Source organism: Copidosoma floridanum, unplaced genomic scaffold (assembly GCF_036245765.1).
Source record: "Copidosoma floridanum isolate Cflo_tuat_1 unplaced genomic scaffold, Cflo_Japanese_pri ptg000027l, whole genome shotgun sequence".
Classification (NCBI taxonomy): Eukaryota; Metazoa; Arthropoda; class Insecta; order Hymenoptera; family Encyrtidae; genus Copidosoma; species Copidosoma floridanum.
The window spans coordinates 4,055,823-4,081,029 of record NW_028321904.1 but is presented as its reverse complement, the minus strand read 5'-3'; the positions used below and the strand labels follow the sequence as shown (position 1 = coordinate 4,081,029).

Below are 25,207 nucleotides of genomic sequence, written 5' to 3'. Positions count from 1 at the left end.
GCATTATATACTGAATCCGTATGTAGCATGTAGGTACACCTTATAATATCAATAAATTTCAAACATCTTTACAATTTTCTAAGCTTAAAATGAAAAGAGTAGCAAGATTATTTTATTCTTAATTTCTTAACTTTCATAAACCTATATTATGTAAGAATTAGAAGAAGACCTCAACGTACATAAATTTATAATGTAAATTGTAAACTTTCTTATAAAGAAAGCCTGAAGACATCAATGGCATTGTTAATAAGGTTCTTTGCACACTACAAAATATACCAGCTATTCTCCATTGCTTGTTGCTCAAATAAATGGTATCTGAATCTAAATTACTTTACTTTATGCATTTAAAATTTTTTAATTTAGTGTAAGAAAAGGATACAACTTTCTTCGGTGTAAGGAAGTATACTTGATGTTCCTTTCCTCTTATATCCATACATTGAGACATGTAATGTGTAACAATTAACATGTTCGCTTACAATTGATCGTATATATCGTCTAGCTGTACTTTCTTTGTATGTATCTTGATTATACATGGTTCTAAAAGGCTCGTAGTCATCAGCTAATTGAGATATTAGTTTCGGTATAACTATATGCCGTTCGTACCTTAAACATACCACATTATTATTGTATTATTTCATTACGATTTTTTGCTCATTTTAACTAGGGCATTCTGAGACAACAGAGTATATTCTTATTTTCCATAAAATAAAACAAAATTCGATTGTTGTTTGTAAATTTACTGGAAGAAAACTAATGGTTAAGCCTGAAAAAGTAACCCTTAATTATTTTATATATGTGTATTATCTTAGTTACTTATTGAAATATTCTCAATCATGCAAGTCTTTAAGTTTAACTAGTTAAAAAAATCGCTACTAAGCTAAATGCAATTCTCTTACGAGCTTAGTTGATATAATAAGCTTAGAGAGAAACATAGTACTGTCATAACCATACTTTTTTAGTTTCCAAATTTTTTCAAAGTTAAGTCTTGCTGCAAAGTTAACCAAACTGCAAAAACTTACGTATTTACTATACAAAAATTTAAACCGAAACTCAATGGTTTTTAATTGCGTCAATTTCCTATTAAAAATACAAACACTTCTATGCTTAAAATAAAAATAAAAAAATAAATCATTTCCGTACATCGTACTGTTTTTGTTTTTGAAAAATACATGCTGAAAGTATGAGGCTGTTTAACGCAGCGATGCAAGCAAATACAATTTGGATGACTATTTATTAAAAGAATGCCGTATTCGAGCATACATTTTTAGATATTTGTCTGTATTCTTTTCTATGTTAAGGTCATCACTATTTTACTTGTCTGAAGATTTATTTAGTTTTAACTTTTTGGTTAAAAATAGAGTTTTTAGTACAGAATGAGGTTAACCCAAAGAAAATTTGTGATTTTCCACCAGCCCTTCACTCAATTCGTCAATTTTATAATGTCTATAACGATCTTTTGAAGTACTTCAATTAGAAAAAAACCATCCAAGTGAATTTTGGGTACAAACTTTTTAGTAACCAAAGTTTTGCATGTAATTAAATTGTTATCACCCCATACCGTTAACACTATACTGTAAAGGTTAGTTATGATAACTATAACTTGGGGTTGCTGATTTCTACAATGACACATTTTTTCAAACAAGATTTTTCAAAATTTTCCAAAGACGTTGTCAACATTTGTAATAATATACCAGCAGGTTTGTATAACCTGTATAACGCTGTAAGGAGGGTTGGTGTGACTCCATCTGCCTGGGAAGCGTCCAAGACAATCTTATTCTTTAACAAAGGAGACGAGAAAGACATCAAAAACTGGAGGCCTATATACCTGGGTAATACTGTTCCTAAGCTGTTTACGGCGCTGTTATCCAAGCAAGTCAAGAAATAGGGGGCCGACAATGCAAGATTTAGCGAGACCCAGAAGGGCTTTCTGAGCTTCAAGGAGTGCTTCGAACACAATTTTATCTTCGGAGAGATCATTTGACCTGGAAAGCGCATTTGACTCTGTCCCGCACCTGCACATCTTTCGAGCGCTCGAGGGGCACGAGATGCCGCAAAATAAAGGATAGTCATCGCATCACTCTACGCGTACATGACCACCAATGTACGTGTGGCCGAAGGTGACACGGCGCCGATTTCCGTCCTTTCGGGCGTGCACCAGGTCTGCCTTCTGGGCCCAGATGCATTCAGCCTTACTCTGGAGGTCCTGCTGCGTAGCCTCGGGAAACGTAGGACGGGTACATGCTTGGGGTTAGGCATTATAATAATCTGTTTTACATGGATAACGAAGAGCTGGTGGCTGACTCGCTGGCTGGCATGGAGAGACTGCTGTTGGTGGCTGAGGCAAACGCTGCAGCAGTTGGCATCTTATTCAACCCTTTCAAGTGCGTGACGTTGCACGTTGTTGGTGGGAGGGCCGGGGGTGCTCGCCCCACTGAGTTTGTCCTTTAGGGCTCCCGTGTCCTGGCACTGGACTCGACTGAAGCCTATGAGCACCTTGGTATCCTCACGGGCTACCAGATGCAATAGACAGGAATAAGTACGATCAAGGAGCTTCTCAGTGACGTCACAAAGATCTATGACTCCCTTCTCACCCTCTGGCAGAAGTTTGACGTCGTGAGTACATTCCTACTGCCAAGGATGGACTTCATTATGCAGGGGGCAGAAGTAGAGAAAGAATACCTCACTACAGCTGACAAAGTCATCAAGAGGTTGGCTAAGAGCTGGATGAGTCTCCTACAGAGGCGAGGGCAGAGCTGGTCAACCTGGCTCCGGCTAGAGATGGAGGAGGACTCTTACCACTAGAAGACCTTGACGATCTGCTAATGGTTGCGCTTAGCTACATGCTCCTAACCGTCAACGACGCAGCTGTGAGCTTCTTAGCATTACATCTGCTTAGGGAAACTGTCTTCGAAAGGCTGAGAAAACCAGCTAGTGAGGTGCATATCACAGGATACCTGTCCAAAAATTTGGATGTACCCTCATCCAGTGCCAGATCATCGCGAGGGTGAGGAGCTCAATGAAAAGGATCAGGTACAAGCTTGGTATGTACTGGAGATAGTATCGCGAGAGGCGTGTTCGGGCTGACCGATGGAGGGGAGAAAGAGCCACTGCTGTTGAGACGAAAGAACCAGTTGGTGCATACGCTTCGTCGCACACTTTCCAAACACCATGAGGGCATCCTACGTGCCAAGCGAGACCAGGGAAAAGTAGTTGCGGTAACTAGAAAGTTTGCAATATCAAACCACTTCCTTAGGAGCAGCAGATATACCTGCTTCTGCGACTGGCGCTTCATTCACTGAGCAAGGCTAAATGTCCTGCCCATAAACGCTGTAATACGAAGTATAGTAGGCTTGGATAAGAGACGTCGCAAATGCCGGGCCGCCTCGGAATCGCTGCCCCACGTGCTGTGCCACTGCATGATAGATGCAGGTGCCAGACAACACAGGCAAAACAACATCTAGGACAGGCTTATGAGAGCTGCACGCTGCCCTGGTGAGGTGATCATAAATTAGATAGTTCACGGGATCCGTGGTGCCGTGGCGACGCTCAGACCCGACATAGTCGTACACGATGAGGGGAAAGGTCAAGTGGTCATCGTCAACGTATGTGTGCCCTTTGAGAACCGCAGAGCGGCCTTCCATCGAGCCTGCTGGGAGAAGATATATAAGTACTAGACGATTGTTAACGAGCTGACGGCACAAGGCTATGGCATGCATATTGAGAGCTTCATCGTGAGATCTCTGGAAGGCTGTGGAGGCTGCAACGAGCACGTAATCGGCCTCCTGGGGATAAGCAGGTGGTATGCTGGCATGATGAGACAATTTATGGTCAGCGATACTGTTCGATGGTCCAGAAATATGTACGTCAAGCATGTTTCCAGAGTAAGGCAGTACAAGGACTAGGAGGCTCTTCTCGGCATCCGTATGTCTGTGAATCTGATAGTGATCTGTAATGAAACTGTGATAGTAAACTGTAATAGGCCTGCATCAGTGCTGTTCTGCCTGCAAGTTTTATAAATTATTCTAGTCTAGCAAACTTAACCTAATGTTGCGCGAGTAAGGCCGAGAAGCCTACTAACTTTACCTACGTGAAATCAGAAACATGTGTTCCTTACCCAATGACTTGAATCATAAATTTTAATATAACGAGACAAGTATTAAGTGCTGAATACATAATAGAAGCAAGACGTTAACATAAATTAAATAATTTATAACTTTTACAACTTTGACTAATAAAGCAGTGTATTTATGTATTAATTAACTATTTACTTATGTGCTTATTTATTCATTTATTTACTCGATAATTTATTAAATTTGATACAAATAAAAGACTGTGTATTGATTTACGTATATCTAAATGAGACCACAAAAATTTTATGTACTACACAATAGCACCCACTGATATACACAGACACACACACTCGCACTGACCATTGTACCTACCTATAGCAGGAAGTCTTATTTTTAATAAACGAAATATGTTCTTATTACCTTCATATCTGATATGTCCCTCACTAAGAGACCAGAATATTAAACTGATTTTTTAAACAAGGCAGCATATCTGGGCCTTGCTCTGATCTTACCACGGGTGTGTGTGGGTATGTGGGTGGGTGGTTATGTGTGTTTTCTTAATGTTCGTCAAGAAATGTTATTTATATTGAAATATATTATTGGTTTGTGAAAGACTATATATAGACTATATATATACACTTAATATCCCTCAATAAATGAACTTTTTTTTTTAAATAAAATTTTTTTTAAAACATGAGAGGAGAAAAAATAACTTATTATAGAATAAACCATGCAACTTATAAAGAAGTTGATAAAACAGACGATTATATTAACATAAACGTTCCAATAGAATTCTTAAATAATATTAAAGAAGGTCTTCCACCACACGAATTAAATTTAAAAATTAATGATTTAGTTCTGTTAATAAGAAACTTAAGTATTTCCGATGGCCTTTGTGATGGTACAAGGTTAAAAATAACTAAATAATTCAAATAAAATATAGAAACAGAAATAGTTACAGGAGACAAAAAAGGATGTAAGGCTTTTATACCGAAAAAAACATTAAGTACAAGTAGTTCATCATCACTTCCTTTTAATTTGTACAAAAAGCAGTCTTCTTTTGTATTACCTTTTTTGATGACTATTACCAAATCTCAAGGTCAAATTTATGATTCTGTAGGATTTCATTATAAAAAACCTTTATTTCTTCATGGACAGTTGTGTGTTGCCCTTTTGAGATGTAAGAATCCAAGTAATATCTTCATTCAAATGAAAGTTGAAAATAAATTCAAAATACAAAATGTTGTTTGCTCTAAAATTTTTCAATAATTTAAAAAAATTTGGAGACTCGTTTATGTACATTATCAACATTGAAAAATATTGAAAAAAAACTTTAAGTATAAAAAATTTTTGATCCATCTTTAAATATTTTTCATTTTATGTTATCTGTGATTTTTAAATTTGCAAAATCTTGTTACTCTTATTTTGAAAAAAAAAGTTCAGGGAACAAAGTTGTCATCTGTTTTTCACATGTACATAAATATTTTCCAGGTTCCTTGGAGAAGTAATAAGAATGAATAAAAAAAAAATTACTATGGATTGACATAATCAATTGAAAAATTACATTTTTTACTTACTTTGGGTCACAATGCAGTTGAGGTGAAAACATATTATGAAACTCACACACCTGATTAAGTACAACTTGTAATAAACAATTGTATTAGTTATAAAGATCTATTCATCTGCAATGTATGCAAAACAAAAAAAGTTCATAGCCCTCAAAAGTTAATAGAACGTAAGAAAACACATCGAAAATTGTTGTACGCTTGTGATACTTGTAATATTGTGTTGACTTTAAAATAAAATTTTGTTACAAATCAAAAAGAACACAGCTTAGAAAAAATGATCTCATGCATATATTGTGATAAAAATTACAAAAGATTAACACATTTCAATAGACATGTGAAAATTCGCAGTAAATGTAAAATTAAACAAATACGTACAAAACGTCGAAAAGGATTTTTAAGGTTCGAAAACTTAAACAGACTTATAAAAATTTAAAATTTATAAATTCATAATGTACAATGTTTTCGAAATAAATTATTATTTTGGTACATGAATAGTTTATTTTTCTCCATTTTCAGAAGTAAGGTGAAGATAGAAGGGATTGAGGGGGATGCATGGGGGAAGAAAGAGGGTGAAGAAGATTATAGGGAGATGTAATTAGACAAAACAGCAAGAAAATAAACAAATAATAAGGTATTTTGAGGGGGTGAGTGGGGGATGAAGGGGGGTTACAGCAGAGATGGGTAGAGAGATTGCTAATGCCAATGCTATGATGCGAGACGTTTTTTTGGCACTGAACGGAGCGCCCCGCTGTGGCCAGCCATCAAACCGGGCGCACATCTCAGTACTCGTATCGGACAGCGTGCACCTACAGGAAGAGTAGTGGATTCGCGTGGAAATGATCATATAGGCGCACGTTTTGGAGAAACGTGGAAGGGGTGTATCGAATGTGTGTCTACGAGGAGAGGAGTGAAAATGTTGACTATAGCTATATATCTGAACGCACAGCCAAAGCAAGCGATGACACGAGTTTTTCTCTTTTTACTGCAACCGAGTATGTCGTAAATATATTAAACTGATTTTTGCTCTTGCTCTTTTTTCTTTTTCCCCTACTTTTAATACTTATTTTGAAGTTAAGTATTATTTTTAAAAAGTATTGAGCTATTTTTTTAAAGATGGCAGTGACAATCCCTAATTTATTATTTTTTCTCGTGATTGTTATGAACTGTAGGACAAGCTCCAAAGGTTATTAATAAATATAAGTGGCTTATATTAATATGATAAATATAAAATGCCTCAGAACCAAAGTTTTGGTAGCTAAGTTGCATGATGCTTATGCCGCCGCTCAAATTGTTTTGCTATCACGGGATCGATTTCAACTTTCTGCAGATTTTCTTTTTTTTTAATGGAGTTCACTGTTTTGTTTGGATTTCTTTCATTAATGTTTTATTTAAATTTATAAATAATGTTGCCAATTTTTTTTTTTCTTGATACGTTGAAATAAATATATTTTTTATACTAAATCTATTCAATAATTTAGGAAGTTGATACTTGTCGTTGGCAAGGCCGTTTCGCAATTTTGTAATAATAAAATAAAATTCTTAAGATGTAAGTGTAATTTATACATCTTAAAACTTAAAAGACATTATAAACTTTTAACGTAAGACTTAATAAACAATAATTTTAAAAAAAATTTGGCATGTTTCTAAGACAAAACGAATTTTTCAAAATATATTATTAATTTGTTATTAAAAAAAAAACAATAACTTATCAGGGTGATGCAGGATAATAAAAATTTTATTTTTTAAATTTAAACGTTAAGAGTAGTGTTTTTTGGATGTTACGAATGTTAAATGATTTTTATGGATTATTAATCATCGTATAAAATATTATTGATTGGAGCAGCTTAATCATTTCCTTAAAACAAACACACACTCACTTACTATAAATTAATTAGTTAAATAACAAGTCGTTACCACAAGGTATAAATTGTAAGTAACGTAAACCTTTTGCCGGTAATACTCAAATTTGATGCAATTGTAATAAAAGTTAGTTTTCTTGTGCCTTCAGATTTTTACTCATTTAATATATTAAATGTCTACAGTGTCTTTAAAGTTTTAAAATGTATGAACTACACTAATATCTTAAGAATTTTATTTTATTATTATGAAATTGCGAAAGAACCTTGCCAACGGCAAGTATCGACTTACTAAATTATTGAATAGATTAAGTATACAAAATATATTTATTTCAACGTATCAAGAAAAAAAAAAAAAATTAGCAACATTATTTATAAATTTAAATGAAACATAAATTAAAGAAATTCAAACAAAACGATGAACTGCATTAAAAAAAAAATCTGCTGAAAGTTGGAATCGATCCCGTGATAGCAAAACAATTTGATTGGCGGCATAAGCATTATGCAACTTAGCTACCGAAACTTCGGTCCTTAGGCATCTAAAAGCCACTTATATTCATTAATTACCTTTGAAGCTTGTCCTACAGTTTATAACAATTATGAGGAAAAATAATATTTTAGGGATTATAACTGCCTTGAAATGAAAGAGTGAGAACAAAAATCAATTTAATATATATACGATATACTCGGTTGCAGTCAAAAGAGAAAAACTCATGTCGTTGCTTGCTTTGGCTGTGCGTTCAGATTTATAGCTATAGTCAACATTTTCACTCCTCTCCTTGTAGACACACATTCGATATACCCCTTCCACGTCTCTTCAAAGTGTGCGCCTACATGACCATTTCCACGCAAATCCACTACTTTTCTTGTAGGCGCACGCTGTCCGATACGAGTACTGAGATGTGAGCCCAGCTCGACGGCTGGCTGCGGTGAGGCGCTCTGGTCAGTGCCAAAAAGTCATTTTGCATCGTAGCATTGGCGTTAGCAATCTTTCTACTCACCTCTGGTTACAGGGCGAGTCTATATACATACATACACAGTGACCATTAAAATTTTACCCCCTTTCGTAAACCTAACCTGGTGGTCGTTGGTAGATAAAATTTATACCCTATATGTAAAATTGGCGGCTAAATCTTATAGTGCTATTTAAATTAGTGTTAGATCAAGCGTCTTCAAGATAGAAAAATCATTTCCACTGCAAAAATTTGTTGGTTGGATTCGATGCAATATTCGGCTTGTCCGATGATTTTTACATAGATTGGCACTCTTTTGGATGAATCATTACTCAATAATGTACCAAAAAAGTTAAATTATTCTGGTTAATCATTTAAACTATCTCCTTGTGCAGTGACTTTTCGTTCTCGAAGTCACTCGAGTCACTAATGTTCGAGTCACACTTCACTCGCAATGGCAGCATGTAGATAACATTGTGTCAAAAACTGTTGTTTAATGGTTAAAAGAGTAACTGTGCAACAATCTGGAGAACTGTCCTACCTAAAGTAGTGGCTACGTATAAAAGTCCCTAAGAAAGTTACAGTACAGTTATCGAGAGCAGAGGGTGACAAATGGGCGATCTGAGCAGTTATTGTTTTCTTCATCTGAGCGTATAATATTTTTCGTGCCACTGCGAGGATCAAAAGGTACCTTTGCTCTGTCTAGCGGAAGTTTGCACTTTGCTCCCTTGGCGTGAAAAATTTCGCTCTCTACTCGGGCACCAACGTGACATAACGGCGTCTGCGTCCTTCGATTGCGCTAATCTTAATTTACGCCCTAGTAGCAAAACATGATATTTCTGTTTTCTATGTGTTATTAAAATAACTTTCTTTTCTCATTTTTTTAATATCCAAAATATTATTATGAAAATCAATAAAACAATTTATCTCAATTTATTTAAATGTGATGTTAAATAAGTAGAATTTACATTTTTTTAACGAGAAATTTATATTTCTCTCCTGCAGTACAACACAAAAAATATTTATTCAATTAATTTATTATGTTAATCTTTTTCTAATATTTCATTAAACTTGTTTTTTTCGTACAGGAACGTATGCCGCTCCTTCCTCACACTGTTCCGGAGCATGTAAGGATAGTGTAGGGATACTCGCTACCTCCTACCTGATACTGATTATGATGCTAGAGTACAGTAATGTCTGCCACCCACCCTGTTTTTTACCATGTTGTAGTGGTGCAGGATTGCACGCCATCCTTTTTTCAACACCATGGTTGTAATCATGTTGTGGAAGTTAGGCTTGGGCATAATTTTATAAATAGATGTTTTATTTTTCAACTCATTATTAAATGTTTTTATAAGTGCAATGAGTTTTTTCTAAATAAGATTTTTTTATTTTGCTGTTCCATGTTTACACCTCCAGCTCAAGTCATGTTACGGCTAAGCAAAAGTGTACGCTGATACTTGTTCTCCTCGGCCAAAACTCCTTGCAGCATTGCTACCCTGCTTGTCACCAACTTTAGCTCTGGACCAGTCGTGTCAGTGCAGAAGTGCCAGATAATTGCCCCCACCCCGTTCCCTTGCGACAAAGTCTGGAGATCGTAGGTGACTAAAATTGGCACCCTTATGTCATGGTAGTGCAAGAATTTCCACCGCCCGTTTTGGTCCTGAGTATTGATTAAGTATATCTTTTCAGATGTATTTAAAAATTTGTATTGGGACTTGCTTTTAGGCCCGACTTAAGACATACTTTGAGAACAGTTCTAAGATATATTTTTTAACCAGTTATTATTCATGAATCATGACTTGGCTAGAGATCTGTTTTAAAATTTGTTTTAAGACCAGTTTTAAGACTAAATTTGAGATAAGTTTTAGTTTGGACCTGTAATGAAACGTATTTTTTGACCAGTTCTTAGACTAATGTGGATACGAGTTTGGAAACCCAATTCGGGATTAGTTTTGAGCCCTGAGACTTTGACTTTTTGACTTTTCTGAGACTTTGGTCTCATCTTTTGCCATGACATTCGGAAGAGAGACATTTAAGTGACTTTTACAAGACTTTCCTGGAACTTTCGCAGAACATTTGTTTTAAATTTGTGAGACTGAGAAGTTCACGTCATTTTGATAAATTTTTTTAAGACATACAAAAAATTCACAAGCCATTCAAGTGAGACTTTGACAACACTTGAGACTTTCGCAGAACTTGTGAGAAAATCATGCGATTTTCATTCGACTTTTCTGAGACTTTGGACTCACTAGCCATGACATTCGTGAGACTTAAGTGAGACATTCACGTGACTTTCGTGAGACTTTCCAGAAACATTCACAGAACTTTTGTTTGAAATTTGTGAGACTGAGAAATTCAAGTCACTCTGATAAGTTTTTTTAAGACATACGAAAAATTGACAAGACATTCAAGCGAGACTTTGACGAGACTCATCTGAGACTTTCACAGAACTTTGTGAGACTTTTGTGAGACGATCATGTGGTTTTAACGCGACTTTTCTGAGACTTAAGTCTCACTATTTGCCCTGAAATTTGGAAGACTTACGTGAGACATACACGCGACTTTCACAAGATTATTCTGAATCTTTCGCAGTATTTTTGTTTGAAATTTGTGGAACATTAACGTGACTTTTACGTGACTTTTCTCCTAATTTTTAATAGCAGTTAAGTACTTCAGTTTGCCTCTCAAAGTTAAAAAACACAGAAGTTTTTACAATATAGTTTAAGAGTCAAGCAAAGGTTGTGTTAATTGAATCAATAATTTTTTGTGGATGTATAAGAGTATTTCTATGTGGTTATTAATCCTAAAAATTATTTAAGCATTTGTGAAAAATCCAATCAAAAAAAAAAAAAATTCTAATATATTAATAAATTTAACATTGTACCCTAAATATAAATCTAAAACGTTCTTCAACCTTGACTTTATCGTCCTAGTTTGGGATTCTAATGAGCCCTAATACCAAGTATAGATAATAATGGTAAACAAGTAATAAGGCAGATGAAATTAAGGTTGCTCTCACTAGCCGTGAAGTACATGCGATAGGTACTACAGGTCAACAGGACCACACGATCATGTAGCATTACCATGATCTATTTATTGCTGTTAGACCAAAAGTAGATGTACGAATTTTGTCAAGAAATAATACCAGCCATTAATCTCGCCACAATTCAGAAACCTTATGATTAATAAAGATGCAAAATATTTTTGTTACAACTTATTCTTATAAAAATACGGTTATTTAAATGGTGCCATTTGATCGATTCCAGTAACCAGCCACAACTTTATCCAGCAGATAGGAAATACTAGAGATGTAACAGAAAACTGCAATCTATACCATAATTAAAATTGATCATCAACTTGAAAACTGACTTCTATATAATGTACTTTTACACAACAGTAGTAGCATGCAACGGACTAGTATAAAATCAATTTTGCAGAGTATTATACTCGCAGTGAAGTCCCTTCTTAGAATTTGCGGACAAACAATTGAGTGAAGTAAGTTTAATTAAATGGAACAAGGCTTCTATAATCTTAAGAAAGCATTTAAGTTAGTTGAGAGAATATTACGTGATATATGAGGCTCAAATATTAATTTTGAAAATGAGTATATTGTTTTAGAAGAAAGTTTTACACAGATTTTTTCCACTTTTCAAAAGAGTAATAAAAGCAAGATTGTACAGAAGAGTAGTTGATATTCATATTTTCGGACATTGTTGTCTATTCCACAATTCAATATGAATATTTATTAAATTGATAAAACATATTTGAAATCATTATTCAATATTAGAAAAGAGAAATAGAGTCATTGTCAGTATCCAATAATTGCAAAAAATATATCGCAAAAAATGTTTACAAGGGTGCTTGTAGATTGATAGTGATGTTTATATAAATTATACAATTGAACTTCTAAACCATATTTGTAGAAGCTTACCTCCACATGAGCCTTATTTAGAAATTAGAACAAATGCTTGATAATTCCTTGAATATAATATTGAAGCAAAAATTTTAACTGGAAAAACAATTCAAAAAAAAATTTGCATACCAAAAATAATTTTGAATATACGAATTTCTTAATTATAACCTTCAATTTTATATAGAAATGACAGTCTTCTAGTTTCAGAATTTTCCATAACTGTTAATTAATCTCAAGGTCAGAGATTAAATAACATTTTAATGTATTTTAAAAAATCACTATGTTTGCATGGTCAATTATATGTCACGTTATCAAAATGCAAAAATAAGAATGTAACTCATGTAAATTTGAAAATAGAAAATATTGTTTGAAAAAAAATTTTTTATATTGACGAATCTTACTTAGAAGAAGAAACAGAATTATATGGTATTGTTATACATAAATACCACACTTTAACGATTACTGGCAGGTTTTATTAATTACCCTCAATTAAAAAAAATATTCTTTTTAAACACTGATTTATTCTAAAATATTGAATTTTCAATACTAAAACACTAAATCAGGACATATACACGTGTGTACTAAAACAACCTATAAAACATCTTTAAAAAATAGTATCAAGCTTTCGTAACATATACATATTTTTTTATGGTACGTTGAGCATTTTCTAGGTTAAAAAAAAGGTAAACTGTATTTAAGTATTCGACATACCTTCATACAAAGGAAAAAATAATTTTTATCATTTTGTACTAAATAGTACTACGAAGACAGTCCACAGTTTGTTCTACCTTCATTATCGTTGTATTTTAATAATTTAGAAATTTCAAACAAATTACTATTACATAAGCCAGTTGACACATTTAAATTTTCTACTAGCATTACCATTATACTTACATTTAAACTGAGTTTAACTTGAGTTAAGCTTTTACGCATACGATTAAGCATTTTCGTTGGGTAATTACCATAAATATAACTATCTGACTTATTAACCTTTTTATTCGTTGCTTTATATATGCCGTACCAGGCTTTATTTTCTCCAGTTGACTTTTAACGAATTCCTTTATTTAAGCAGCTGGTAGACTCAATCTGTCGTATAAGTATAACATTTTTAACAAAACAAGTATTCAAATTAACTAATATTCTAAAACATACATTATTTGATACTTATTTTTTCTTATATAAATGAATACTGATTTGAAAATAATATATGTGGCACTGTTTTTGTAAATGAAAGAATTTGACTTCTAAAATAATTAATTTTTTTCCAAAATATATTATTGTATTACATATATCTCTTTAATTTCTGAAAAATTTTTCTAAAACTCATTAAGGATTGTTAAGATTTAATTCTATATCATCTAGTAATTTCGATTACATAAGTCATACATTCCTTTACCAAGAGATATTTCTCTTTCTATTTGATCTTGTGCATCTTTAATTTGTTTGATTATAGGTAGACGATAACATTTATAGTATTCATCTTCTAGTTTTTAAATACAGGTAATATACAAAAGAGCAAAATTATCTCTATTATCAACAAAACTTTCTGTAATATATTTTTAGTGTTTATTTTATATTGAATCCCCTTAAGTATTTTCCAGAATGAACGACCACGGAAAAAATTCTCTTAATTAATTAGGAAACCTAAAAGTATTTGCTTTTTTGAAATTTTTTCTGATTCAAAAATCATGATCGATTAAAGTCATTGTAGTATTTGTATTTTTGAATGTCTGATATTTGATTTTTTCATGTTTTTTAATATTTTCAAAGGATATGAACCCATTTATTTTGTTTGAAATCAGTTTAAGTTGATTTCTTAGAAATTTTTTGTTTACTGTACCTTTTGCAATGATTCTTATTACATTTTATTTTGTTGCCAAAATTGTTAGTTTGTTATTAAAAGTGCAATAGTCTAAAATTTTTGTATACTTTTTTTATTGTGCAAAAAAATCATGTTTGTTTAATTAAATATTAGCTATTAGTTGCGTTTGATGGTTTTATACTATTTACCTATTTAAGTTATTTTAATGTAATATAAGTTCTTGTTTGTTTCCAAGTTAGACAGCTTAATTAACAACTGAATGACTTTATGAAACGTTAGTATAACATTCACATATTATCAATAGATTCTTATAAAACAGTACAACCATTAAATTATCTACTAAAACTTTATCTTTCGTACAATTTCTGTAACTATGTTTATTAAATTTGTGATTTATTTTTTTATGTTCTAGACAACTGTTTGTTTCGGATTAATTTTGAAATTCAGCACGTTTGTGAAAGATTTTAGAAAATTTTTTGTATACTTCTAGTTATAATAAACCATTCAAGGATCGAGTCTTATGTGGAGACCATGCAGCATTATTCAATACATTTTTTATGTCATCCAGCAAAGTTCCCAACAGTACCAGCATGTGGCATGTCTACAAAAGTATATAAATTGTCGATAGTAGTGGAGGACCTCTGGAAGTTAGAACGCTGTTTTTTTGACTGCAGAAAGACTGGAGGCAATCCATCAGGGTGCACGTAGATAACTCTGCAACAATGGTACACTTTCCGAATATCAGTCGTAGAGCAAGCTCTACACGAAGCGTAATATGCCCTGTTACAGTGGTAATAGTAGGATCCAGTGCTCACCAACTTCTTGCAGTAGCCATAATCGTCAAGGCTCATATGGGAGGGAACAGCACAAAGAAAATTAAAGGTTCAGAGTAAACACTGTGCAGTTCGAGCAACAAAGCTCTTTTAAATGACGAAAGCACTGCTTATTCACAGGCACCTAGAGCCAGAAGCAGACCATGTAAACCGCGCACACACATTATATGTATATATATATATATATATATATATATATATATGTGTGTGTGTGTGTGTGTGTGTGTGTGATTGTGTGTGTGTGTGTCCCTGTATTATATGGTTATTTGTGTGGGGAATTCTACATATGCCCCATAAAGCCCCCCACAGAGCCTCCACAGCCCACCACAGACCTCTCACATTGACCCCCCATAGCCCCCCACAAATAAGCAAAAATTCAGCCATTTTCATCGCTAATTTGACATTTTCTAACTTTTCCCTTAGACCCCCACAGCTTTACCACAGACCTCCCACAGCCCCTACACAATTTTGCCTGTCCCTCCACGGACCCCGTACTGTCCCCACACCATTTTTAATACATCATGTCATGTATACTTGTTAAATGATAAAAAATTAATAAGTGACTTTCATTTTATTAACATAAATATTGCCGATTTATCTATAAAAATCATAAAGTAAACTCAGTGAATTATGTAAAAATCTCTTTCCAAACAATATTTTCTATTTCTGTAATTTTTTGCCTTTCTACTTGAATCAAAAAAATATTTTTATCTTTGCATTTTGATAAAGCCACATATAACTGATGATGAGAAAATAAGGATTTTTTTTAGTGCAATCCTACATTATCGAAACTCCGACCTTGGGATTTGTTGATTGTCATAGTAAATGCCACAACGATTAGAAATTGTTTACGATACAAAATAAACGGTAATGTTGAGGAGTTTCCTGTGTCTAAAATTATTCTTGGAATGAATACTCTTTTTCCAATTTTTTCTTCAGTTATTATTTCTCCTTCTATATTATACAGTATAGATTTTGTGATTTGTAAGCGTGTTCCATTACAGAGTACATCTGATATACTTAAATTTCTCAGTAACATCACTATTGAACCAATTTTCAGATTTGGTTCATGAGGTGGTAATCCTTCACGAATACTGTTCAAGATTTTCACCGGAAAATTTAAATAAATGTTATCGTCTGATTTATCAACCCTTTTGAAAATTGCGTTATCTATACTACAGTAAGTTTAAATTCCTCCAGTTAACATTCTAAGAATTTTATTATTCAAATGAGAGGTGTTCTCGTTATGCGATGTAAGTATAACACTATTTATCGAACAATTGTAGACATTAGAAAATATATAAGAACATTCGTCTTTTGAGATCCAATTTTTAAAAATGCTTAAAGTTTTGATTTTCCCTTCCCCAATTTTTAATAATAATTTTAAAAATCCCTTATCGTTAGAATACATATTGATTTCTAATTTCAAAATTTGGAAAGAGTTTCATAAAAATAAAGATTTGATAATTTGTTCAAGCATTATTTTTCTATTACCGTTTTTTATCACTGGGAGAATTTAACGAAAATCACCTCCTTAAATAATTAATTTACTTTGCCAATATTTTTCAGTATTACATAAATCTCTTAAGGTTCTGTCTACTATTTTCATTGCTTTTTTTGGAATTATTAAATTCTCACTTCAAATAATTAAATCAACTTTTCTTAACTTTATCTTTATCTAACTTGAATTCTAAAAATGCACTCTCTATATTATAAAATTCTAAAGAAAGTCTGAAAAATCTATGACTGGTCATCCCTTGTGGAAGCAAAATTGATGCTATGCCTGTTGATGCCATCGACATAATTCTTCTATTTTGAGAAATTAAAAAATAAATTAACGTTTTATATGAATAAGTTTTTTCTGACCCTCCAGGACCATCTATCAAAAAAATATTATTTTTTTGTTCGCAAATAATATGAAATATATTTTTTTGGTCATTAATCAACTTTTATACATCAAGTTAAACATTTCTTTACTAAAATGTATTTCATCATCTATGTCTCCTTTTTTACTCTCTTTTTTTTTGGTGTAGGTAAATTAAAGCATCCACATGATTTATTTGCTGATTCTAAAATTTGGTTAATATGTAAAAGAGCTAAATTATTTTTATTATTAGGCAAACCCTTTGGAAAAAATTCTTTGTGTTTGTTTCATATTTTATCACCTCGAAGATTTTCTGAAATTAAAAACCGAGCAAAAAATTGTGCTAATTGATATGGGAACATAACAGCAATTGCTTCTTTAGAAATATCATCGATTTTTGATCATTGTCTTTTAAGTCCATTGCAATTGCAGCATTTTAAAAAGTATCATAAGTTCTTTCTTTATATGTTTTAATGACTTTGAACAATGTCAAACCAGTTGTTTTATTTAATACAAGTTTTAAAAAAATCCTATAAGATCTTTTGGAGATACAATATTTAATCGACCAATTGCAATATTTTTTATTATATTTTCCCTTTAAGATAAATTTTTAGTTTGAGATTAATATTTGACTTTTTATATGTTTAAATATCATTGTTCGAGAAATGAACTATAACGTGAACATGTAATAAATCTAAAAAGCTTTTAATTTCAATACTTGTAGCATAAGTCCTATTTTTTTACATTATGTTAAATTCATCACTCCTTTTCACATTTTGATAATAATCGTATTCTACTATAAATTCATAATAATTTCGCCATTTATTTACAGCATTATTGATAACTAAAAAACGAGCTATCATGTAGAAATCTTCGTCACCATACAGAAAATAAGAAAAAGTTCTGAATAAACAATTTCCGTCCCCTTTTACGCTAACTTTTATATTGTTTATTTTCAAAAATTTATTAGATATTTCGTTTGATTTAAAATCAAATTTTAATAGTACAAAGTACAAACGATTTTTACAATTTACAAAGTAAAACATCCATATTTGTCATTGAATCTGAAAATAAAAAATTCTAACAACTTATATCAATTGATAAAACATATAATGCATAAGAGTAACAAAAATTATATAAAGTATATGTTATACAAAATTTGAATAATTTATATGTAATTGCAGTGACTAAAACTTTTTGTTGTTTAGAATTTAATCATCAAGAAAATAAAATATACTTTTTTTTCTAGACATAACGGAGAATTATAAATAAAACTCTCAACGTACCACAATAGTACCTCCTGGGTGGGGTGAGAATTTACTGATAAATATATAACTCATGCTTTACGATATAGATCGAAAACTCTTCTTTCCCACAAAATTCTAGGAATCAACCTCTCCCCACTAACAGATGAAATTTGAAGACTCTCCACCTAAGTTAGAACAGTAGGTGGTTGGCGCGTGAAGCGCGCACAATTTTTCACCCATTTTTTTCTCATCTTAAGCTGTGTTACGGTTCAAGAGTTGCATCTAGTAGGTAAAATTCGACAACGTTTTTATTGGTGCTGTTAAATTTATTGTAGGATAAACCGTATTCAAGATAAATTTTTGTTTTTACCAAAATCAAATTTTTTGGTTAAATTTGACGTAACGTAACTGTTTTTTGTTGCTTTTAATAGCCACTGACACTATATCAAATGGATTTCATCAATAGATTTAGTCTTATATATCAATTAAAAATTGAGTTTATTTGTATTTCCACCCTGTGTAGTGATCATCGTTCTTGGATTACTAACAAGATAACTAATGACAACTTCACTCAATTACACACGTGTTATCAATATGGTATAGCGTTGCTGACTTTATCTTCTGCTACTCTATATTTTTTATCAAGTCACTTAACCTAAACATTATTTTTTATTTCCGGTGCATCAGCTGTGCCCACGAGTTCGTTGAGAGGTTTTCCGAGGTGGTGATTTATATCGTAGCCAGCTCCTTTTGTGAAATCTCTACTTGCGTGTTAAAGACTCGTTATACTCGTCAATTTCGCGCAACACTTTTAGCAGTAATGCTCATATAGATATTTTATCAATGATTACCGCATGGTAAACGTTGATAATGGTCTGCCAAATCATGTTTGTGAATAAATCTATTGGCATGTACATGATTTATTATCTTTATTACTTTTTCCCAAGACACACAGCGGTGTTGCTTACAAAAATTGTTTTATCAAAGTTTATTGCGTGGTAAAGTAAGATAAAAGGCTGCCGATTCGAGCTTGTGGGGAAATTCCCTTGCGTTTTTATAATTTTTTGTACTGGACATTCTTTTGCCAAATACATTGATAGGTATTGTTTATAATAAAAAAAAAAAATATTTCATCATAGTTTACCGTGTAGTAAACTTAGATACTGATCTGCCGAATCGAACTTTTAAATAAATCTACTTGCGTCTGCATGATTTCTTGTCACTACCATTTTTTTCTCAACACATACACCGGTGTTGCTTAGAAAAATTGCTTCATCAAAGTTTACCGCGTGGTAAACTTAGATAATGGTCAGCTGATTAAAGCCTGTGAAGAATTATTCTCGCGTGTTTATCAATTGTTATGTTGGTTATTTTCTTGCGCAAGACTTTTAGATGAGTTACTCACCATAATTTCTTTATCATAGTTTACCACGTGGTAAGCTTAGATAATGGTCTGCCAAATCGAACTTGTAAATAAATTTACTTGAGTGCTTATGATTCCTTATCCAAGTCATTTTTTTCCAAGGATATGCTGCAGTGTTGCTCACAAAAATTGTTTTATCAAAGTTTACCGCATGGTAAACTTAGATTAGAGGCTGCTGATTCGAGCTCATGAGGAAATTCCCTTGCGTTTTTATAATTTTTTGTCCTTAACATACTTTTGCCTAATACATTTATGGGTGTTGTTCATGATAAAAAAATAATTTATCAAAAATTACCGTATAATACACTATGATGTTAGCTTGCCAAATAAGTATGTAAAGAACTCTTCTTGGGTGCCTATAAATTGTTATACTTTTGATTTTTACTACAAGACTTTAGGCGGTATTGCTCACCATAAATACTTTGTCAATGTTTACCGCAAGGTAAACTTAGATAATGGTTTGCTGAATCGAGCTTGTAAATCATAAGTACCTGAAGACGGTGGAATGGTTTAATTGAGATTTCACAAAGGGAGCTGGCTACGGTATAAATCACCACGTGGTAAACAATAATAAAATTTTTTTTTTTATTATAAACAACACCCATCAATGTATTTGGCAAAAGTATGTCAAGGACAAAAAATTATAAAAACGCAAGGGAATTTCCTCACGAGCTCGAATCAGCAGCCTCTTATCTAAGTTTACCATGCGGTAAACTTTAATAAAACAATTTTCGTGAGCAACACTGCAGCATATCCTTGGGAAAAAAATGACTTAGATAAAAAATCATAAGCACGCAAGTAAATTTATTCACAAGTTCGATTCGGCAGACCATTATCTAAGCTTACCACGTGGTAAACTATAATACATAATTTATGGTGAGTAACTCAGTTAAAAGTCTTGCGCAAGAAAATAACCAACATAAGAGTTCATAACCACGCGAGAATAATTTTTCACAGGCTTGAATCAGCTAACCATTATCTAAGTTTACCACGTGGTAAACTTTAATAAAGCAATTTTTGTATGCAACACCGGTGTATGTTTTGAGGAAAAAATGATAGGGACAAAAAATAATGCAGACGCAAGTAGATTTATTTAAAAGCTCGATTGGGCAGATCATTATCTAAGTTTACCGCACGGTAAACTATGATAAAATATTTTTTTTTTTATTATAAACAACACTTATCAATGTATTTGGCAAAAGAATGTCTAGTACAAAAAATTATAAAAACGCAAGGGAATTTCCTTACAAGCTCGAATTGGCAGCCTATTATCTTAGTTTACCACGCGGTAATCTTTGATAAAACAATTTTTGTAAACAACACTGCTGTGTGTCTTGGGAAAAAGTGACCAGGATAATAAATCATGTAAACGCCAATAGATTTATTCACAAGCATTATTTGGCAGACCATTATCAACGTTTACCATGCGGTAATCATTGATAAAATATCTATGTGAGCATTACTGCTAAAAGTGTTGCGCGCAATTGACGAGTATAACGAGTCTTTAACACGCAAGTAGAGATTTCACAAAAGGAGCTGGCTACGATATAAATCACCACCTCGGAAAACCTCTCAACGAACTCGTGGGCACAGCTGATGCACCGGAAATAAAAAATAATGTTTAGGTTAAGTGACTTGATAAAAAATATAGAGTAGCAGAAGATAAAGTCAGCAACGCTATACCATATTGATAACACGTGTGTAATTGAGTAAAGTTGTCATTAGTTATCTTGTTAGTGATCCAAGAACGATGATCACTACACAGGGTAGAAATACAAATAAACTCAATTTTTAATTGATATTTAAGACTAAATCTATTGATGAAATCCGATTTATATAGTGTCAGTGGCTATAAAAAGCAACAAAAAACAGCTACGTTACGTCAAATCTAACCAAAAAATTTGATTTCGGTAAAAACAAAAATTTATCTTTAATACGGTTTATCCTACAATAAATTTAACAGCACCAATCAAAACGTTGTCAAATTTTACCTACTAGATGCAACTATCGAACCGTTACACAGCTTAGGATGAGAAAAAAATGGGTGAAAAATTGTTAATTGTCACTTTGTATATCATTCTAATAATAAGCCCCACTGATATATTTATATATATATATATATATATATATCTGATATATCAACTCCCTCTTTTGTTGTGTTATAAGTCTAATTTTTTAAAAATAAGGTTTGCATTAAAATTTGATAAAGCCAATCTGAAAGATATATTTTAACATATTATTTTCATGCTAACAATCAATTTTGTTATTCTTTATCTTACAGAATTCGGAAGACTATGGCATTTTTCGAAAATACTTTGGAATAAATGTTCTACGCTGAGGAATGATTACTGGGCTGCTTTTAAGGTAATATGAAGAACAAGCTGCTAATTTTAAATATAAATTATTGAAGATTGTAAAGATAATTAAAATAAAGCTCTTTTATATTAAAACAAGGTTTTTTTCTGAAAATATGTCTTGTAAAGATCTCAATTTACCAGTGCCAAGAGAAACGGTAAAAAAAAATATCGATACTGACAATGATGAAGAAATATTTTGTAAACATAAGTTCCATGCAATGTTATCGCAACTCAGTCATGATCAACATCAAATTTTTCAAGAAATAATGAAATTAAAAAAAAAAAAATTTTTTCATCACTGATCCTGGTGGATCTGGAAAGTTTTTTCTGTACAAAACATTAATTTATTATTTTATATCAGTTGAAAAAAAAATTCTTATAATGCTTGGACAGGTATTGCTTCTATTTTGCTCCCAAAGGGAATGACTACTCACAGAACTTTCAGACTTCCTTTAGACTTAAGCACTATAGAAAGTGCATTCTTCCAGTTTGAGCCAGATAAACAAAAATCACGTCATGTAGAAGTAATTATTTGGGATGATGCTTCTATGATACCGAAAAAAGCGTTAGAAATCGTTGATAGGACTTTTAAAGATTTTTCTAGTAGGATTAACCTTTTGGAAATAAAATTATAATTTTAGGTGGAGACTTTCGTTAAATTTTCCCAGCATTCAAAAACGGAAGCAGAAAAACTATTGTTCAAGAAACCATAAAATTTTGCAATTTTTGTCCTTTATTTAATATTTTTCATTTAAAAATGATAGACGTTTGATGGATGAAAAATTTTCTTCATTGCTACTGGATTTAGGAGAAGGCAAAATTCAAACTAGTAGAATTCCTCAGACATGGAAAACACATGATATATGTTCTAAAATTTTTAATAATGATGATGATTCATTTATCAGTCAAGCTATATTTACATTTCACAATGAATACACTCATGTTATGAACAAAAAAAATTTAAATAATATTATAAGAACATTAGTAACGTACTATAGTATTGATAAAGCAACTCACAAAGGAGATGATAAATCAAAAGATAACATTTATATTAATTTTTCTACAGAATATTTAAATAGTATGAAAGGAGGTCTTCCTCCACATGAATTGAATTTGAAAATTAACGCTATTGTTATGTAAATACGAAACATAAACATATCTAAGGGACTTTGCAATGGTACAAGATTACGAATTAAAATTATTTACATACAACATCGAAGCTAGTATAATCACAGGTGAAAAAAAAGGAAATAAAGTCTTTATTCCAAGAATAGTACTACAAACAAACAATTCTTCTTCGCTACCATTTATATTGTACAGAAAACAATTTCCATTTACCTTAGCTTTTTCTATGACTATCATTAAATCTGAAGGTCAAAGTTCTGATGCCTTAGGATTATACCTTAGAAAACCATTATTTTCTCATGGGCAATTATATGTTGCATTGTCTAGATGTAGAAATCCAAAAAATTTTTATCTTAATTGAATCAGAAAAAAAATTTGAATTAAAAAATCTTGTTTAGAATGAAATTTTAGAGTAAAGAAAAAACTATCCTATGGTTCATTACTATTTTTATACTTTCTTGCAAATTTTATCTTTCATCAAAAAAGCAAGTTTCAGTACCGTCAAGTACCCAGATTTATGTAATCATAAACAATCCGTTTTTTGCAATTCATTTTCAGATACACCATCATATAAGCAAAATTTTATCAGTGTGACAAATGTAACTCAAAATTTTTCTATCAAGAGTGTTTATCATCGCACGGAAAAATTCACAAAAAAATTTTTGGTATGTGACCGGTGTAGCATTATAATATCAGACAAGAAAAACTATTTGCGCCACACAAAGGAATGCCAAAGCGTTGAAAAAAATTTTTAAAATAATAATTGCGAAAAAAGTTTCAAAAGAAATTATCACTTACAGAGACATTTAAAAAGTCATGAAAAAAACGTTCAAAAAAATATTTGTCAAAATTGTGGAAAAGGTTATGTAAGAGCAGAGCCCCTGAAAAGACATTTTAAAGTTTGTAATAAAAATAAACATCGTAAGTAAGATCATTGTCACAAATTTTTTTGTTACGGTCAAATAAAATTATATGTGAAAATTAGACCATTTGTAACCAGTTGATACATAAGGCTTTACAAATTTATTCACATTATATATGGGGAAGCTGGGGGAGCTGGGGGGAGCGGTAGTGGAGCGGGGGAAGGCGGGGGCGAGCGAAGGAAGCTAGCAAAAAGTAGGATTACTCGAAAAATGTAATAAAATGGAAGAATAACTGCCTTATTTGGGGGGAGTGGGGGGAGCAAAACCTCGCTCTAACTCTTACGACTATATAATATAGGAAGATATATATATATACTAGTGCAGTTACGTCCTCCTGTGTGCTGATCCCCCCTTTCTAACTGAAAATTAATTATTAAAATGAAAAATTTTCTCTTTTTCTTCAATTTGACAGTTTTTTATAAACAAGTCATCTCATGAAAAATATTAATACGTTAAATTTTGCAATAAAATGTTGAAGTAAATTAATTTTTGTTATTTACTTATGATTGATTATTTATAACAAGCTGGTTTTATGCACTCTGTGCTCTATTATCATCAACAGAGAGTTGTATAAACACAATAAAAAAAAATTATGTGTACAATGTAACAGGATTACAACCTAATATCATTTAATGTATCAGTAAAATTTTCCACCTTGTTAACTATCTTTGTATGAAAAATTTTTATTCATTAACTTTACGGTTCTTTAGATAAACAATGTTCCAATAGAAGAAACACAAGTGAAAGTTATTGTGGAGTAAAGGTGAGGTGGCAACAAATATAAAAATAACTGGTATCTAAGAAAAATTCTAATGTTTACATGAAGCGGGGTGGTGAAACAGGTCCTTTGTCCCTATTATAAAATATCTAACTATAATTTAAAAGTCCATTGGGGAGGTGTAGAGAGGATGTGAGGGTAAGTATATGATAATGATCCTATCATTAAGTATCTTTACAATACATTCTAACATTCTCGTTGGTAGATGTGAATAAGGGCTGTGAGATCAGAAAACTATCTTATACATTTTCTTTTTAACTCATTTTCATTAAAACAGGATTTTTATAATATTTTCTCAAAATATTCTTAATTTCCGTAAGGGTAATGGAGCCTTGTAGACGGCAGTAAAGTGGGAGACGTGTTGAGCTTACACAAATCATGCTGTGTTAAATTTACCAAGGCACGCAAAGAATTTATCCTCCCATTGTGAAGGGGGTTATGGGGCAGCTGTAAAGGGATATAGGAAGGTTGT

The 25,207-nt window shown here is 32.1% G+C and overlaps 1 protein-coding gene across 1 annotated transcript in view; it reads right to left on the bottom strand.

Annotated features, from left to right (window-relative positions):
- Window positions 1-359: 359 nt before the first annotated feature.
- LOC106645282 (cytosolic carboxypeptidase 6) overlaps window positions 360-25,207 on the bottom strand; it is a 486,558-nt gene continuing 461,710 nt past the window's right edge. Inside the window, exon 5 of the mRNA XM_089595757.1 lies at window positions 360-603. Within this exon, the coding sequence (XP_089451883.1) occupies window positions 360-603 (244 nt within the window). The remainder of the gene's footprint in view (window positions 604-25,207) is intronic.